General features: G+C 38.6%; 1 protein-coding gene across 42 annotated transcripts in view; it reads left to right on the plus strand.

The window, feature by feature from the left end:
- LOC149525630 (uncharacterized) overlaps positions 1-19,725 on the plus strand; it is a 484,863-nt gene that overhangs the window by 366,371 nt on the left and 98,767 nt on the right. For 22 of the 42 annotated variants that reach the window (XR_016347236.1, XR_016347237.1, XR_016347238.1 and 19 more), the window contains one exon: positions 17,113-17,218. The exons of 18 other annotated variants lie outside the window; for them this stretch is intronic. Coding sequence is in view for 1 of the 24 variants with exons in the window: in XM_089770375.1 (XP_089626501.1) it covers positions 19,439-19,475 (37 nt within the window). In the remaining 23 variants the exon portion in view is untranslated. Of the gene's footprint in view, positions 1-17,112; positions 17,219-19,264; positions 19,476-19,725 lie in introns of all 42 variants that reach the window. 2 more of the 42 variants (XR_016347246.1, XM_089770375.1) reach the window with 1 other exon arrangement.

Consider the following 19,725-nt stretch of genomic DNA (forward strand, 5'->3'; position numbering starts at 1 on the left):
CAGCACAGAAGCTCTTACTCTTTACCCCTTCCCCCAGAGCGAGAAACAGCCTGATTGGGATCCCAGGCTCAAAACTGCAGCTACTATGAACTTTCCAGTTCCCTTCCCCTTCCCCTGGCCTTGCCTTCTATTTGTGAGCTGGACTCTTCCAGGTCCAGCAGTTCCTACTGCGGTCAGCATTTCTGCAGTCCATTTTTGTGCAGGGAAAAAAGGAAATTCTGCACTCACAACATTAATTTCTGCAAAATTCTGCATTGTTCAGTGGTGCAGAATTCCCACAGGAGTATTTTTAACAGTTACAGTGTTGGAAGATGTTGAAAGTGAAGAAAAATGCACTTTGTATTGAATTACCATATAGCTTTGGAAAACCCTCAATCTTTGTACCAAAAAGTTATCACATAGCACTGCTGTGTGACTTTTGGTAGCACTTTAAAAGTTATTCAAAACCTAAAAGTATGTGATACAAGCAAATAAACTACAGCAAAATCAGCATATGGTGCTAAACTATAGGTGCATACGAAGACTAAAATGCAGGTCTAATGAGGAAAATCTTATTTGTGAATAAAATATGCAGTAATTCATGGGGCAGAATCATAAGATTATTTAGTGAGTTCTTTTGGCTATCTGTAAGAACTGGCCAGATATGAAAAATGCATTTACAAATAAACTGCACACTTATTTCAACCAGCTCTAGGCTAAAGATGTACTCTCTACATTTCTCTCTCTTAAGACCTGATTCAATTCCTGTTGAAGAACATAAGAACGGCTATACTGGGTCAGACCAAGGGTCCATCTAGCCTAGTATCCTGTCTGCTGGTAGTAGCCAATACCAGATGCCCCAGAGGGAGGGAACACTGCAGGTAATCCTCACATGATCCCTTCCCTGTCACCTATTTCCAGACAAACAGAGACTAGGGACCCCATTCCTACCCATCCTGGCTAATAGCCATTGATGGACCTAACCTCCATGAATCTGTGTAGCTTTTTTTTGATCCCTGTGAAAGTCCTAGCCTTCACCACATCCTCTGGCAAGGAATTCCAGAGGTTGACTGTGTGCTGAGTGAAGAAAAACTTTCTTTTGTTTGTTTTAAACCTGCTGCCTATTAATTTCATTTGGTGACCCCTAATTCTTATATTGTGGGAATAAAGCAAATAACTTTTCCTTATTCACTTTTTCCGCACCAGTTGTGATTTTGTAGACCTCTTTCATATCCCCCCTTACTATGCCTTTTTTAATGATTCCTAACATTTTATTGCTTTTTTGACTGCCGCTGCACACACAGGGTATGTCTAAACTACATCTCTCTTTCGAAAGAGGGATGTAAATTTGACCTATAGAAATTGCAAATGAAGCCGGGATTTGAATTTCCCGCCCTTCATTTGCATAATCACATCACAGCGTTCTTTGAAAAACACTATTTTGAAAGTGAAACCACGGTCTGAATGTGATTCTTTCAAAAAGAAAAGCCTTTTTGAAAGAGCTTGTATTCCTCATTTTTTTCTAGACCGTGGTTTCACTTCCAAAACAATGTTTTTCAAAAGAATGCTGTGACACAATTATGCAAATGAAGCACGGGAAATTCAAATCCCGGCTTCATTTGCAATTTTGATATGTCTAATTTACATCCCTCTTTCAAAAGAGGGATGTAGTCTAGACATAGGCTGAGTGGATGTTTTCAGAGAACTATCTACAATGACTCTCTTGAGTAGTTGTAGCCAAATTAGTCCCCATCATAACATATGTATAGTTGAGATTATTTTTTCCAATATGCATTACTTTACCTTTATCAACATAGAATCATAGAATAATAGGACTGGAAGGGACCTCGAGAGGTCATCGAGTCCAGCCCCCCGCCCTCAAGGCAGGATCAAGCTCCGTCTACACCATCCCTGACATCTAACCTAAATTTCATTTACCTTTTTGTTGCCCAATCACTTAGTTTGGTGAGATCTTTTTGAAGCTCTTCACAGTCTGCTTTCGTCTTAACTATCTTGAGCAGTTTAGTATTGTTTGCAAATTTTGCCACCTCACTATTTACCCCTTTCTCTACATCATTTATAATAAGTTCAATAGGATTGATCCCAGGACAGACTCTTGGGGGACCCCACTAGTTACCTCTCTCCACTCTGAAAATTTACCATTTATTCCTACCCTTTGTTTCTTGTCTTTTAACCTGTTATCTGTCCATGAAAGGACCTTCCCTCTTATCCCATAACAACTTCCTTTACTTAAGAGCCTTTGGTGAGGGACCTTGTCAAAGGCTTTCTGGAAATCTAAGTATACTATATCCACTGGAGCCTCCTTGTCCACATTTTGTGTCTGACAATTTTATTCTTTACTATTGTTTACTATAGTTTCAACTAATTTGCCCAGTACTGATGTTAGACTTACCCGTCTGTAATTGCCAGGATCACCTCGAGAGTTGTTTTTAAATATTGGCATCATATTAGCTATCTTCCAGTACAGAAGCTGATTATGTTCTTATGTTCATATAAATATGTTTTTGTTAAGGAGGCTTTCCCCACACTTTCTTTATAAATATTTCTGCTTGTGTCATAACATTGCATAATCCTTCTAATATTGTCAAAATACTCAAATGTCTGTGAACTTGAGTATTGGAAAAATTCCTTCTAGACCACAAGACTTTTAATAAATTAATCATTTGTAGTGTAATGCATGTTACCATATGTTGGTCTGTATCCCTGGGGCCAATTTAGATAGCTGCAGGTGGGGGAGGGGTGTTTTGCTTGTTTGTTTGTTTTTTGGGGTTTTAAAAGATTAGATGAACTATCTGAGGCTGCATATGGCTGAGGAAAAGTCTTTATAGAAAGAACAAGGAACTTTACTTTTATGATCAGTAGATGTGAGATGCAGCTATTTTCCGAGAGGTGGCATGTTATTGAAGGAGTTAAAAGCACCCTATTCTGTATTAGTTGCAATAAATAGTCACATTTATAATCAGTACATTTATTTAAAAGAACATATTTTGATTAATTAAAATATTTCCTATTTACAAATATTATCACATATACACAGAGAAAGAGAGAGGGAGAGGGAGAGAGAGAGATGCAATGTGGAATTATTGTGCCAAGCACTTGTATACTGATAGAGAAGGAAATTAAACATGAGGAGGGAAAAAGAATTTGATGTGGCCTGATGTTCCCTGGCCATAAGCTGGGGCATGACGGAGCAAAGTTTGCAGTGATGTGAATAAAAAGGGAGCATATCCATTGGAGGTAGAGGTGGAGCCAGGCTTACCCTAACAAGCTAATCCTTGAAGTCTCCCAGAATGTCTCATGACAGTAATTTCCACAGCATCCCTCTTTTCTGCAGGTTTATTTCCTTTTTATTCTGAAAAGATGTGGGCCATTTGCTCTCACTGTTGAAATGTTGCCACCCAAATAAAACCAAGCAAACAGGATTTCTGGAAAACTAAGTATAGTATTTGTCTTGGTAACCTCCTGGTGGGTAAAGTGGTTCAACTCAGAACATCCATTAATAAATGTGAAAGCTTAACTGGAATAAATTATGGGTTATACAATTTTTTACATGGAAATTATAAGGAAACTTCAATTAATGATGTACATTAAAAGTGAACATGGAAAAAAAGTCTTTCAGTGCACTATTTATAATCAGGAAATAATGCACTTGCTAGTAAAACCTTTACAGTTTTACTTTCGTAACTATTTAATGTTATCACAGTATTTATTGTATTTATTGTAGCAACATTAAATTCTTCACAATTTTATCTTTCCTAGTAATTAATGGTGACTATTGTACTTTCTGGCTTTTAGAAAGAGAAATAATTTAAAAACTGACAGTGTTCATATAGCTCCACTTTGAAAGCTGTTATATTTAGTTTATTTTTTCTCAAAAAATGCAAAGCCTAAGTTCAGATTCTAATATTATTTGACAAATTAACTGTGCTGTGACACCAGACTAGACTTACCCAGCCACTGCTTAATATATTTTCCCAAAAACTGATATTTTCTGCCTTATGCATTCTTTGAATTAATTTTGTTTTCAAAGTACTAAAGTCTCGTCTCAAAAAATGTGAGTAACTGTGACACATTAAAACAAACAACTAAAATAGCATTGGTTCAAGCAGTACATGAGGACAGGCATTGGGCAAATTTCCACAAAGAGCTCTCTTGATGCCTCCATTGCTATTTTGTTTATAATTTTTTTTTCTACCTTAAAGGCACAGAACCAGATCTGATCATCTGGTTTTATACATCTTGCAAACTACTGTATGCCCATATTGTTTTGCCAACAGGCAAACTCGCTGTAGTATAGTTCAGTATGAGAAATGCCATACTGTATTGGACCAATGGTCTATTTAGTGCAGTATCTTGTCATCTTGCAGCAGTTAATTCCAGGTGCCTGAGAGGAAATTAAACGAACAAGAGAATAATCACCTGATCCATCCCCTGTCACTGAGTCACAACTTCTGGAAGTTAGAGGTTTTAGGGACACATGAGGCATAGGATTACTTTGCTGATAATCTTAGATCTGTCAATGTCTATTAGCCATCTTCCATGAACTTATCCAATTGTTTTTTTAATCCAGTTATGTCTTTGGCCTTCACATCCCATGGCTATGAGTCCAAAAGTTTGACTGTGTGCTATGTGAAGAATACTTTCTTTAGTGGTTTCTGATGCCTACTAATTTCACCTCTCATTTGATACCCCTCAGTGGGCCCTATCCATAAAAATTACATTGTAGCTCGATCCTATTAATTTATAAAATATTTTGCACATTAATTGGGGGCTAATGTATGCATTTAATTTACAATAACACTTTAATGGAGGATGTAAGTATTAGACATGACATTGTAGTTAGACTGGAATTTTATACTAAAACCAAACGTGGTCATTGTCGACATGGTCAGCATTTGAGGATTTCATAAAAGCCATATTCACCTGAGTGCTAATACTAGATCTCCCCATTTTATTATCTGTAGTTCTGTAGTACCCATAGGTCAAGTAGAGTCCCAGACAAGACAAACATAGATTACAATAGTTCCTGTCCTTGAAGAGTTTGTACTGAGTTAGCTTACTTTGCTGTTGTTTTTGTAATTCACCCAATTAGAAGTAAGAAGAGCTAAAAGATTTCTGTTCACAGGATTTTTCGCTGAACTGGTTTTTCTTTTTTTTAATCAACATGAGTTTATTATGTAAATATTTAAACCATTGGAAATACCCAAAGTTGTCAATTCAGCTGCACCTGAGTTTTGTTTTAAATTTGGGTTCAATTGATCTTAAACTTAAGAGCTTAAATAATTGAATATTGTCTTGTCTCAGGTCAAAATGATTCAGAGCCAAGTTCAGGCTGATTTTTACTTGGAACTATTCATTCCAACCCAAGTTTTTATTAAAGGTTATCTAGATACATACATCAACATTTTCAGAAGCATCAGCAGAGTTTTCAAATTTTAGATGAGTAACAAAACTTGAAATGAAGTGAATTTGATTTTGGCTTTTTTATTAAAATTTCATTCAGCTCTGCTCCTCAAAGGTAGCACAGAAGGCAAGTAACTGTCACACACCCTATGCACTTTTCCAGACAGGAAGATTGGTCCTGTGTCTGAAGCACAGCACTGGGAGTCAGGTAACATCTATTCTGTTCCCAGCTGTGCCACATGCATCCTGTGTGACTTGTAATAAGTTACTTGATCTCTCTGTTTCTCCATTTCACCATAAGCAATATTGGGATAGTAATACCTCAGAGGAGTGTTAGTGTTCGGAGGATTAATTCATTGATTCTCAGATGGAAGGCTGTGAAAAGTGGCAAAATATTTCCAGATGTACTTTCCAGTCTGGAGCCCTTTCCAACTGCTAAGAAATTAAGTTTTATCTAGAGATGGACTTAACTCACAAAGGTCTGATAAAAGTTCAGCTGTATTTGGATCTGGTCAACTTCCTTATGGAGATGGTGTTCAAATTGCAGTGTTTTAATCCAGCTCTCAATTTCCATGTAATTTGGGACTGTTAGCAACCAAAATTTTGCTTTTGTCATATTATCACATGAGGAAAAGAAGAGGCAATGACATAAGCTGGTTTGAAACAAAACATTTTATTAAGATTTCTTTAAAACTGATGATCTATTTGAAGAGCACAAAGCCTCATATAATAGCATATTTTATTGTTATATAAGATAATATTGCAGTTTCTTTTTCATAGATGACATATTATAAATATTATTGAATACAGTATGACATTTTAATGTTCCTGTGTTATGAAAAATGCAGAGTAAAACTGTATAGTTTGATGCAGTTAATACATATTTTTCCAGGCATGTTACTTACGTAGGTAGATGTTTAGCCAGTTTTACCTTGAGTGATTCACTGACTTTTGGAGTTGTGTGTTTCTGGGATGGTAAAACTCTAATACAACCAGTGTTGAGCCCTCAGTAGCTCATGAAGGGGCCCCTTCGTGATGAGAGGTCAAACTAAATGAAAGCAGAGCTCCTACTTCAGGCAGTTATATGCAAGGAAGCCTCACAATAGAGCCAGGATTTCATCCTTTTTGTGCATAGTTCTGTTTTTGTGCTTTTTCTCATGCAAGTATCAAACTATATATAATAGATCATGGAGAACTTTTCTTTAAACCTTGGGGACAAGATTTTCAAAAGTGAGCACTGATTTGGGAGTGCCTCTGTTTTTGGTTACTCTCCTTGAGACAACATAAAGGAGCTTTCGGAAAGTAGGGGCTCTTCACTTTCTACAAATTAGGCCTCTCCTTAATAGGTGTCAAATTGTGCACCCAAAAAACTGAAAGAACCATAATCACTAAAGTCACTTTTGAAAACTTGGCCTACTTCATTCTTTATTTCAACAAAAGTTTTCTATAAATACTTGTCTATTAACTCATCTAATGTTTAGTTGTACACTTTTTAATCATTTTTCTGCTTTTATTTTTATGGGGTAAATGGGGGGGTTTACAAAGAAGAAACAAATTTCACTACCAGCTTTGCCACACAAACCAATTTGTTCAAAATATGTATATTTACCCCTGCACATTAATCTTCCCTTGTCTTTGTTAATATCCTATAAATACTATCAGTTTTCAGTCTACAGAAACCTAGAGGGTTAGTTTTTAAGCAACAGAACTTTTACCCTTGTAAAAGAACACAAGGAGGCACACATCTGTAATAACAATAAAAAGAAACCAAATCTATTTATGTATGGTTTATCATTATTTACCTAACCGCTTGTTCATTGGCTTGTAGATAATTTCTTCAATACTTTATCTTCCAACACCAATCTGGCATCATTAGATATTCACCCGCAAGCATTTTAAAGATTTTTCCACAGAGCCATAAAACTACACCTTCCTCATTGGATGTAAAATGAAGTACACCTGTAATAACAAAGCAGTGAAATACCATGCATCTCTTCTTAGATATTTAACTGCATTGCAGTGGAGCTGGGGTGGCTTGCTTTCACAGGCTCAGTGAAATTAAAGGTCATGTCCTAGTGCTATGTCTTCCTGTTTAAAATGAATAGAGTATAAATGTTTATCTCAAGTAGAAGTGAGAGCACAGTCTACATTTGTGACATGCTCTCCGGTTCCCATTTTGAGAAATTGTGCAGAAAAACAGCTGCATGTCCTTTCGTATCCTTCTTTTGCTATTAAACATTTATATTTTTATTTTAGTTCTGTGCCAGTTTTCTTTAGCCTTCTGGTCATATTTTCAGTTAAACTTTAAGTTAGTGCTGTGTAGATTTATGATGGGTTGCATTGTTTTCGGGGGAGGGGTAAAGCAATCCAGCAGTGAGGTACTGAGAATTCATGTACCGAGCTGTACAATATATAGTTTCTTTGTTTTCTGCCAGTACTTATTTCAGCATTTTGAATGTCCTGAGGCTGAGTAGTGCAAGTTGTACAGAGGGAAGACCAAAGTATACATATATTGGCTTCCCTCTTGCTGTTTTTGGACAATCAGGTCTGTTTTCCATTTCCTACGATGTTCCAATATAACTAAATCACATCTACTCTGTAATGGAGGCTTACGAGATCCTGGACTTCTGTTAAACATAAAAGAGCAAAGTAATATTTATACAGTGTAATATTTTGATTTGCTAATGAACTGTGAGGTGAGTGTTATCACTAACTACTGTGCAACAAGAAGGATTCCTAAAACATGCATCAACTTACTCCTTCTCTGAATCATTTTAGATAACACTGTGTTTAGTTTCTAAATAGAATTTGTGGTATGTTAATACTTCCGGTTAGTGAAAGTGATTGATCTTCTGCATTCTAGTGATGAGTGCCTCAGCCAGAGCAGATGACTTAAACTCCTTAGTAAAGCTACTACCAGAGTGGTGAGAAAAACAGAGAGCCATGTTAGAGAAACAGACTTTCTATAGTAACTGATATTGACTGATGTGATTTTGTTCTGAGGCTTATGGAGAGTGAGGAGTCTAGCCTTGAACAGTTTATTAAAATACAGTGAAATCTTTGCTATCCGGCATTCTGTTAACCAGAAAACTTTGTTAACCAGCATTGCCCCCAGCCACAATACTGTCACATCTTCAGGGCACAGGCATGGCTTGGTTTACCGTGATTGCCTTAACAATTTTTTATTTAAGAAGTACTAATCATCTTTAACTCAAAATAGAAATGTGAGACCAGCTGCCTCATACTACAAAACTAACAATATTAAAAATTTATGTTTTACTACTATTGTCCATTGGTTTTTCCTAGGTTGATGAGACACTCAGATAACCAGAATTTTTAGATAACAGGAATGCCCTAATACCTGAACATGCCAGATAACACAGGTTTTACTCTAGTAATGTCACAGTCATCAGGGGAATAAGAGAGAAAGATTTTGCGTCAAAAGTCAAATGATATTATATGGATTTTTTTTCTTTAGCAGCCTTGTCATGTTATATATTCTTTAGAGTGGCACATAACTTAGAAAAGTTATGCATTTACAAATATTGCTTAGGTTTCTTATCTACCAAACCCAAAATGGTTTGAACTAAGCCCTGTTTTATCTGAATATTGAGTTTAACCTTCAGGATACAGTGACCTGCCACATCTTGTCGGCTGTCTTATTGGAAGGTTCCTGAGTAAAGTGTGGTTTTGAATAGCTGGGTTTTTTTAAAATTTGTGCTAGTTTTATAGTTTTACTTGTATCTTATCATTTGTGGCTATCTTCATGCAAATAATTTTTATGAGGCAATGCTTGTCTGAAATATCACTTAGTAAAAATTACACTGTGGCCTCCACATGTCTTGTTGATTTTGCATGAAATTTGCTTAGTGTATAGGTGAAAAAATGTTTTCTCTAAGGTTACATTTAGACTACATGGCTCCATCGACGGAGCCATGTAAAGTAGTTTACTCGGCATAGTCAAAGAAGCGGGGATTTAAATAATCCCTGCTTCATTAAGATAAAAATGGCTGCCACGCTGTGCTGACGATCAGCTGATCTGGCACAGCGCGGTAGTCTAGACGCTGCATGGTCGACAAGAGAAGCCTTTGTCGACTGCTCCGGTAAACCTCGTTTCACGAGGCATAGCGGAGCAGTCGACAAAGGTTTCCCTTGTCAACCGCTCTGCGTCTAGACTGCCGCGCTCTGTCGGATCAGCTGATCGTCGGCACAGCGCGGCAGCCATTTATATTTTAATGAAGCAGAGATTATTTAAATCCCCACTTCTTTGACTATGCCGAGTAAACTATTTTACATGGCTCCGTCAACGGAGCCATGTAGTCTAGACATACCTTAAGTGGCAGTTCTGCAAATTCAGCCTGTCATCTGAATGTCAAGTTGGATTCTTTCTGATTCATGCAGAACATTGTTGTATCTGTGATATTTATATTGCTCCATTATCATAGTATCCGAGTTTTTCACAATCCTGAATGCATTTATCCTCATAACACTCCTGTAGGGTCATGCTGTTGTCTCCAAGGAGGGGGACTGAGACACAGAGAGACTAAGGGATGTGTACAGAATTACCCTGGTGAAGCCCGGGTCTCCCATATTCTAAGTTAGCACATAAATCGCTAGACAGTGCTTCCTCTGGGGTCCTAATGTTACTCTCATTTACATTTGTTTCTTCACTGGGGTGCCACTGCTGTATCTGGTTGCATAATTTAAAGACAGTGGAGGCTTGTTCAGGAGGCCTTTAGCTTTAACCTCTCTTCATATGGGACCCGTTCCAACCCTCTAATCATTTTAGTTGCCCTTTTCTGAACCCCTCCAAGGCCAAAATATCTTTTTTGAGGTGAGGAGGCCACATCTGTACACAGTAGTCAAGATTTGGGCGTACCATAGTCTTATACAGGGGCAGTAAGATATTCTGGGTCTTATTTTTCTATCCCTTTCTTAATAATTCCTAGCATCCTATTTGCCTTTTTGACCGCCGCTGCACACTGTGTGGAAGTTTTCAGAGAACTATCCACGATACCAACAAGATCTCTTTCCTGATTTGTCATAGCCAAATTAGCCCCCATCATACTGTACGTATAGTTGGGGTTATTTTTCCCAGTGTGCATTACTTTACACTTATCCACATTAAATTTCATTTGCCATTTTGTTGCCCAATCACTCAGTTTGGTGAGATCTTTTTAGAGTCCCTCACAGTCTGCTTCTGTCTTGACTATCCTAAACAGTTTGGTATCATCCTCAAACTTTACCACCTCACTGCTTACTCCTTTCTCCAGATCATTTATGAATAAGTTGATAAGGACTGGTCCCTGGACTGACCCTTGGGGGACACCACTAGTTACCCCTCTCCATTCTGAAAATTTACCATTTATTTCTACCCTTTGTTTCCTGTCTTTTAACCAGTTCTCAATCCAGGAAAGGACCTTCCCTCTTATCCCATGGCCATGTAATTTACACAAGACCCTTTGGTGAGGGACCTTGTCAAAGGCTTTCTGAAAATCTAAGTGTACTATATCTACTGGATCCCCCTTGTCTGCATGTTTGTTAACCCCTTCAAAGAACTCCAATAGATTAGTAAGACATGATTTCCCTTTACAGAAACCATGTTGACTTTTGTCCAACAAATTATGTTCTTCTACGTGCCTCACATTTTTATTCTTTACTATTGTTTCAACTAATTTGCCCGGTACTGAAGTTAGACTTACCCGTGTGTAATCGCCAGGATCGCCTCTAGAGCCCTTTTAAAATATTGGTGTCACGTTGGCTACTTTCCAGTCATTAGATATGGAAGCCAATTTAAAGGATAGGTTACAAACCACAGATAATAGTTGAGCAGTTTCCCATTTGAGTTCTTTTAGAACCCTTGGATGAATGCCATCCAGTCCCGGAGATTTGTTAACATTAAGTTTTTCTATTTGTTCCAAAACCTCCTCTAATGACACTTCAATCCGGGACAGTTCCTCAGATTCATCACCCACAAAGGACGGTGCAGATTTGGGAATCTCCCTAACGTCCTCAGCCATGAAGACTGAAGCAAAGAAATCATTTAGTTTCTCCGCAATGGCTTTATCGTCCTTGATTGCTCCTTTTATATCTCGATCGTCTAGGAGACCCACAGGTTTTTTAGCAGGCTTCCTGCTACTAATGTACTTAAAAAACATTTTGTTATTTCTTTTTGAGTTTTTGGCTAGCTGTTCCTCAAAATCTTTTTTTGCTTTTCTTATTACATTTTTACACTTGATTTGACAGTGTTTATGTTCCTTTCTATTTATCTCACTAGGATTGGACTTCCACTTCTTAAAAGATGCCTTTTTGTCCCTCACTGCTTCTTTTACATGGTGGTTAAGCCACGGTGACTCTTTTTTAGGTGTCTTGCTATGTTTTTTAATTTGGGGTATACATTTAAGTTGGGCTTCTATTACAGTGTCTTTAAAAAGTTTCCATGCAGCTTGCAGAGATTTGGCTCTAGTCACTGTGCCTTTTAATTTCTGTTAACTAACCTCCTCATTTTTGTGTAATTCCCGTTTTTAAAATTAAATGCCAGAGTGCTGGACTGCTCAGGTGTTCTTCCCACCACAGGAATGTTATTATATTATGGTCACTATTCCCAAGCGGTCCTGTAACTGTTATCTCCTGGACCTGATCCTGTGCTCCACTCAGGACTAAATTGAGAATTGTCCCTCCCCTTGTGGGTTCCTGTACCAGCTGCTCCAAGAAGCTGTAATTTAAGCTATTGAGAAATTTTATCTCTGGTTCTCTTCCTGAGGTGACATGTATCCAGTCAATATGGGGATAATTAAAATCCCCCATTATGATAGAGTTTTTTATTTTGGTAGCCTCTCTAATCTCACTCAGCATTTCAATGTCAGTATCGCTGTCCTGGTCAGGTGGTCATTAATATATCCCTACTGCTAATTTCTTATTATTGGAGCATGGAACTACTATCCATAGCGATTCTGTTGAACATGTTGACTCATTTAATATTTTTATTTCATTTGATTCTACATTATCTTTCACATACAGTGCCACTCCGCCACCCACCCAGCCTGCTTTATCCTTCCGATATATTTTATATCCCGGTATGATTGTGTCCCACAGATTTTCCTCATTCCACCAGGTTTCAGTGATGCCTATTATGTCAATCTCCTCCTTTAATATGAGGTACTCTAGTTCACCTATCTTATTAGTCAGACTCCTAGCATTTGTGTAGAAGCACTTTAAAAATTTGTCACTGCTTATTTGTCTGCCCTTCCCTGATGCATTGGATTCCTTTATATGCGGTTGTTTGTCTGCTCTGGCCCATGGTTCGTCCTCTCTCCTCCTCTCTTTCTGACTACAGCTTAGAGAATCTCTATCAATGGATTCTCCTCTAAGAGAAATCTCCATCCGATTTACATGCATCTCCGCACCAATCGGTTTTCCGCCATCTCTTAGTTTAAAAACTGCTCTATGGCCTTTTTAATGTTTAATGCCAGCAGTCTGGTTCCACCCTGGTTTAGGTGGAGCCCATCCTTCCTGTATAGGCTCCCCCTTTCCCAAAAGTGTCCCCAGTTCCTAATAAATCCAAACCCCTCTTCCCTATACCATCGTCTCATCCACGCATTGAGACTCTGGAGCTCTGCCTGTCTACCTGGCCCTGCGCTGAAAAATGCAGAGTAATTTTTGTTGGCCTCGGTGGCTTTTGCAGGTTCTCATAATTTCTGAAACACAATTCCCTACTGTGTTTGTTAGTGTATAGATTGGATACCCACTGAGAGCAGATTAGCTGAGCTAGAAGGCACTATTTTTACACATTTTTCAGAGTTGAACTACTGTTTAAGTGAAACCCCTTGTTGATTTCCTTGTAGTGTCTTGTTTAAAAATGGATGGCACAATCTGGTTCCTGGAATTTTTGTATTGTTTTGCAATGTGGATGCATTTGTACAAACCAGGAAAGAAGTACAAGCTCCAGTTTTGGTCCATGTGCTTTCCCCAACTGGTAATCATTTCTTTTGCAGGGTATGCAAAAAGAGACTTGTTTCTATTGGGGGGTTATGTTTGCTATATTAGTAGCAAGTTAAAAGGGGAGGCAGCTGTAACAACAACTTAACTAACAAGATTTTATCTTATAAACATGATAAAACCTATCATCTGTTCATGAAATGGGAGCACAAAGCAATCAAAATCCCTGACTTCCTTTCTCTCCAACTTTTTTTTTAAATATAACAAGAATGGATACTTCTCTGCTAGAAATGAAATCAAGACTGAGAGGGCTAATGACAGTCTCACAACAGAAGTGGGAAATTTCAGTGATTCTTTGAAGTATTTGTATAGTTATGTAAAACCCCACAAGAAATCCATCAAACTTACAGCTTACTTACATCAAACTTAAAACTGTACAGCTAACATTTGTAGCCAATTGTACTACTCACAGAAGTTGCATTTCTGTACGGATGAGAGTTTAGCATTTCAGTGCACTGTACATGTAAATAGAAGCAGAGAACCCACTTCAGAGCTCATATTAAGGGACACTGTTTAAATACTAACATGTAACCAAAAGACATAATGCCAGAGTTAATTATCTTTAGAGCTTCCTGAAGTACTCTCATTTTACAGCTTTATAGTGCACTGAAGTTTTAGGAAATTTGAAAACCATGCCATTGCATATAATTTCTAATCTGATGCCCTCATATTCATATGTTTTAAGCATGTAACACTACGAGTGAGTGATGCTTTGCTTCATACAGGTAGAATCTTTGATTGAAGATTGAGCTGGGGCAGAATCATGTCTGTAGTGGACACATTTTGTAGATTAGGTCACTGTCTTGTAGTCAAGTTACAATGGTAATTTTTGCTTTTATTTACTACTAGAAGACTTGCCCGGGCCCAAGTCCATCCCTGGGGCAAGAGGGGCTGTGCAGGCTATCAACTGGCTTCTCCCTGGAAGTGGCCCTGAGGCCAGGGGAAGCCGCTCAGGCCCAGTCAGCAGCTGCTCCCTAGGGGCAGCCTGAGGCAGCAGGGACCATGCTGGGCCGGCATCTGCTCCCTGGGGCAGGCCAGGGTACTGGGGCTATGCTGCCAGCCAGCGACTGCTCCCCAGGGTTGGGGCACTTGCTGTCCCCCTGTGGTCATTTGTGGGTATAACTATCCCCCATACTTGCTGCCTCATGGCCATTCATGAGTATAAGTGTCCCTTCTCCTACACCCCTTCCTTTATGTTTGTTGTGAAATACACACATCCCATTGCCTTGGCACAACCAAACCCTGACCCTGCTTTAAGTTATGATGAGAAGAAGCTGCCTACCACAACTGGTGGACCTAGCGCTTACCATTTAGGAGGAGTTCTTGAACAAACAGACTCACAGATGGACACACGGACAGACAGTTGCACAAATCTGTATAATATATATATATCATAGACAGTAGTTAGGAATGAAAGGACTGGGGACATTGAACAAGGGCTTTTGATGTTTTTTCACTGTCAGAATAATTTTTATATCCTAGGTGTAATATTATATGCAGTTGTGGCACACGGAAACAAACACATAAAGTCTGATTCTGTACCCAGTGATGTTAGTGCAAAATTCATATTGCTTTCAATTGGACCCCTGCATGCTGTTTCAGTTAGGATGAAGGGAAAATATTAACCCATAATACTATGCACATATATATGTGCATATAATGTGAGTTAGGTATGTTCTTCCCTAGTGCAATTTAGTCCCTGAATATTTGCTTTTGGAAGCCAGTAAATGGCTGATTCCTGAAAGCAGCTGTAACAAGTATCTACTAAAATATCTCAAGGAAATTTGTATTTCTCCAGACAGTTCTAAGAGTTGTTCTGTACAACAAGAATTTGCTTTTTGTAGAAAGCTAACCTGGCTCACTGTTGCCTAGAATATTTATAGACAGGATTTGGTAGTGACCTGCCTATCCTTCCAATACAGCAAATTAGCTTGCAGGAGGGCGGGGAGAGTGAGCCTCAGGAAGAAGCAAGCTGATCATGTTAATTTCTAGTAAGAAATCCTCATAACTGCTAGCTCTGTATGCAGAATAATCATGTCAGGAAAATGAATCTTAGATTCTTACAGGCGAGGTGTATGTTACCCAATAACGGAACTTGTAGTCCTTTTCTAAATGAGAAGTTGCTATGGAAAAAGTAAATGAGCCTTCTGAAGCACAATTAGTTTCAGAAAGGAAACATGCTCAAGGGGTCTAGGCAGGAGAGTGGGAGCCAGGAATTCTTGTGAATTGCCACTGTGCCACTGATTCACAGTGTAACTTAGTGTAAGCCATGTACTCTCGTTGTGTCTCTTTTCCAACCTAGGAACAGTAAGTACCTCACTGTTGCAAAAGGGCATATGGCAATACTTTAGTTAAATGTTTATATGGTGCTTTTAAGATGTGAAGTACCATGTAAGTAGTATTAAAATGGATCAAATCCATAGGTGTTTTACTTGTGCCACACCGTCTTCTCCTAAAATCCCACCAGTTTAGTACCTGTGTTGGCCTGCTCAGCTGCTCTCTCCTTCAGAGGTGAAAAGTTTCACTGGCATCTGGTCAGGAAAGAGGAAGAGAGGGAAGGGTAACACATTTTGAAAATGCTTATGGGTAACAGGACTGATAGCGTGTTTGTAGACAGAGAAGGACAAATAACTGGCATGCAATGAAAAGAACTTCATGTGCACAGTAATGCTTTTAAAAAGACGCTTCATGTGCACAGTAATGCTTTTAAAATGCTTTTAACAGTGAGCACATCACTATTGACTTGCCAGCGAAAGGGCACAGGACCCACCTTTGGATGAGAGAAAAAGTTTGGAGGAAAAAAGGCATTGGAGAATGGGCTGGAGAAAGAAAAGCAGACGGACCAATGAGGACACTTCCTCATCTCTACTCTTCTCAGATCTCTGTGTTACTATGATACAGATGTTATTCTTTAAGAAAAACGAAGCAGACAATTCTTAGAGACAACACAGAACTCTTCCCCAATAACCTAATTGATTCTTCATGATACTTACTTTCACCAGGTTAACGAAATCCTGCACAGATTGTTACACACTTAGGAACCAAACTCTCTGCTGGTTTAAGCTTTATTCTAGTCAGTGCAGCCATACCAATTTACAATGCCTGCATATTTGGTCTCTTTATCAAACTAACTCTGAGGAAAAGTACTGTCTGGAAACATGAATCTAGGAAAAGTTTTCGTGAGGGTGGCCATATGTCCAGCTTTTGCTCAGCCATGCCACCATTTTTGGCAAAAGTAGGCATTTGTCCCATTTGCTCATGCCAACTTGATCAGCAGCAGCCTGGCGCAAGAGGTCGACAGTCTTCAAGAGACATGTGATAGCCAGGCACTGGGGGTGGGCAGGTGAGGAAAGCAACAGGGTTTCAGTGAGTAGCTGGAACCAGCTCTGTTGAGGAGAAGCCTCGGCCAGTCATCCGGTACAGGAGGGCCCTCAGGCCAGCCTTGTGTGGTGTCACCCTAATCAGTAGTATATTTTCCTAGAACCCATACGCTTTATGGAAAATATACTTCATGAAACAAAAAAATTTGTTTCAAGTTTCTTGTTTATATGCTCCACATGAAATGTTGTATTTGTCAGTGAAACAGACAGTAGGGGGAGTGAACTATATTTAAATATTTATGTTATAATATATCACCTTTAGCTTTATATAGTCTTTAGATTCCTACCAAATTCATGTTAACTAAGGATTGCCTTTTTCCCTTCCCCACAGTATGTCCATCTCAGACTTCACCCAAAAGGTTGCTGTGGCTATTTAGCAAGATGAAATCAAGGCTGACAAAGAAAAAGCTTCTGAGAATACAGTGATAGACTTTCAGGTATTTATGAGCTCTCTATGCACATCAATAGTCTATGTGTGGTTTGGGGCATTATACAAGCATGTTCACAAATGAGCTTGAAGAAAACAGCTTCTATTGACCCGTGAAAGGTGAGGATGAAAATACCCTGAAAAGGAGGAAAAAAACTAGCGCTATTTAATCTAAATATCACAATGTATTTTAGCATTGTTTTTATGATAAGAGTGGATAAAAGTGATGCCTTAAAAATCAACAGATATGGATATTCAGTGATATCTGTGTGTATTTACTAGTTGAATGTGTTTGTACCACCTTTCACTCTTGTGAGCATAACAGGGCCATCACAGGGATCAGCTGGAGTCTTTTCTGACTTTCACTCAAATTGACTAGGTTCCCTGTTACTAACTAATGGCCAAGTCAGTACTCATTGAACACGGTGGAAAGATTCCCACTGACACCAGCAGGCATTAGCTTAGGTCCTAAGTATAACAAGTGTTTTGGAACTTCCTAAATTAAACCAGTGGATTAAGGTGAAATGCATTTCAATACAGAGGGCAGATGAGACTGCACAAGACCCAGTCTAAATCTGTGCAGTAAGGACTTCCATGGCATGTAAGTGGTGCAAAGGGTCTCTACACTGAGATGAATTGCACCTGTTACCACATACTAAAGGAACACAAGTTAGGCAGTTGCAGAACTTTAGGCTCTACTGCAGAGGGTACAATACATTAGGGTATGAAGGTTGTGCTGAAAGCAAGTTTTAAAGAAGTACCATTGATTGTTAATCACTGGATTTTGCCAAACTAGAAGTTTCTTATACAAGTACTAATAGGGAAAAGTAGGTTGATCGATTTAAAACCGTAATCTCTTCAATCTGTGTGTTTTATTTGTAAAATAAAAATAGTAATAATGATTCCCTTTGAAAGCTCTTTGAGATCCTGGGATAAAAGTTTTGCTACATATGTGTGAACTCTAATTTATTATTATTGATATTCTTAATATAGCAGTTATAGTTTTTAAATAAGATTACTAGACCTGCTAAATCAACCACCATTGGATTGATCTCAGAACATCAATGCAGTCTGTAGTGTAGATGTAGCCAAAGTTCAGAGTTTAAAATGGTGCAGAGGTGTTGATTGACATGATATAGAGTGATCTTGCTTTGGAAATTGTTTGGATGGTATTAACATTTAGTGTATGCCCAAAGTACCATTCCTACAGATCTCTGCCCCTCTGCAGAGTCCATGTACTAGCAGATCCCACTGCAGAATCAAGATCAGAAGTCAGATTACAGTCCCTGCTGTGTCCCCTTTACAATACTTGCCTACAAAATCCCTCAGGAGACTACCATGGAAGAGGAGTGTAATAGCATTCTTCCACATGGGCCCAAGCATAGGGGTGAGGCTAAAGGAATGAGGAGACTGGATAAGGAGCAGCCAGATCATGCTATAGCAATTCTGGGGTTTGGAGCAGCTCATCAGAAGCTGGATAAAGCTACTATAAACTGAAGGTTTCAGTTTTCACTGCAGTCATGCTGATTCTCACAACAACCTGATATTTAGGCGGTACAAAGGGAAAGCCACTTTTCCCTCCTGAGAGATGCATCATCAAAGGTGACCCCAGATTTTTAGCATCACTGCTGGCTTCCCTGACTTCTCAATCCAAACCTCTTTTTCTCATCTCTCTCCTTGTGATTGTTCCATGTGGTTACATTTCCAATAAGAACAGCTCATCAGTTGTACTTTGTATGGAGATGTTGGCCTGGTGGAAATGTGGGTGTTAAGGCCAGTGAGAAGAAGGGAACAGTCCTGGAGGCTAGGACAATATAAAATGATAGCAGTAGGGAATTAAAAAAGATGGATCTTACACTTGCAGTGGAAGAAAAATCTTCAGATTTGTATGCAACCTGGAGCATGGAGTCAGGGATGATTTAAAGAGAAATTTTCATCAAAATTGGTTGAAACTTCCAATTATTTTGTCTAAAATATGATTTTCAGTGAAAAAGGAAACTTCAAAATTTCCAGTGAAAAGTTTTGTTAAAAAACAATCATTCCTCTGTTTTTATAGACCATCTACAGAACTGGTTGACATTTTCTTGCAATCGATAAGAGGGAAGATATTCAGTGGTAACTGAACATATGAATAGTGAAGAGAGTTGCAGAGGTGAATTAACCTTGAGCTGTGACAAGTTTGAAAAGGCATCAGATCATCCCAGAAGAGCTGTCAGAGAGACAGGATGAGATGGAGGGAGACAGGTCAGGAGTGGAAAAAGAGATTTGTAAGTTACCAGACTTCTGATCTTGATAAAGATGGAAATTAAAGCTACAGGAGAGCATGAAATCACCCAAAACAGAACAAAACAGAAACCAACCAACCAACCAACACTATATTAAGAGTAAAAGATGAAGGATCAGTGCAATTCCCAATAGGCTCATCATGTTTTGGATTAAGCCTTAGGAGAGCTAGATTTTAAAAGATATAAAAGTGGCATAAAAAGTTAGATCCCCTCTCCCTAATTTCTAAAAACA

The sequence above is a fragment of the Pelodiscus sinensis genome, chromosome 1 (genome assembly GCF_052426305.1).
Source record: "Pelodiscus sinensis isolate ZL-2025 chromosome 1, ASM5242630v1, whole genome shotgun sequence".
Lineage (NCBI taxonomy): Eukaryota > Metazoa > Chordata > Testudines > Trionychidae > Pelodiscus > Pelodiscus sinensis.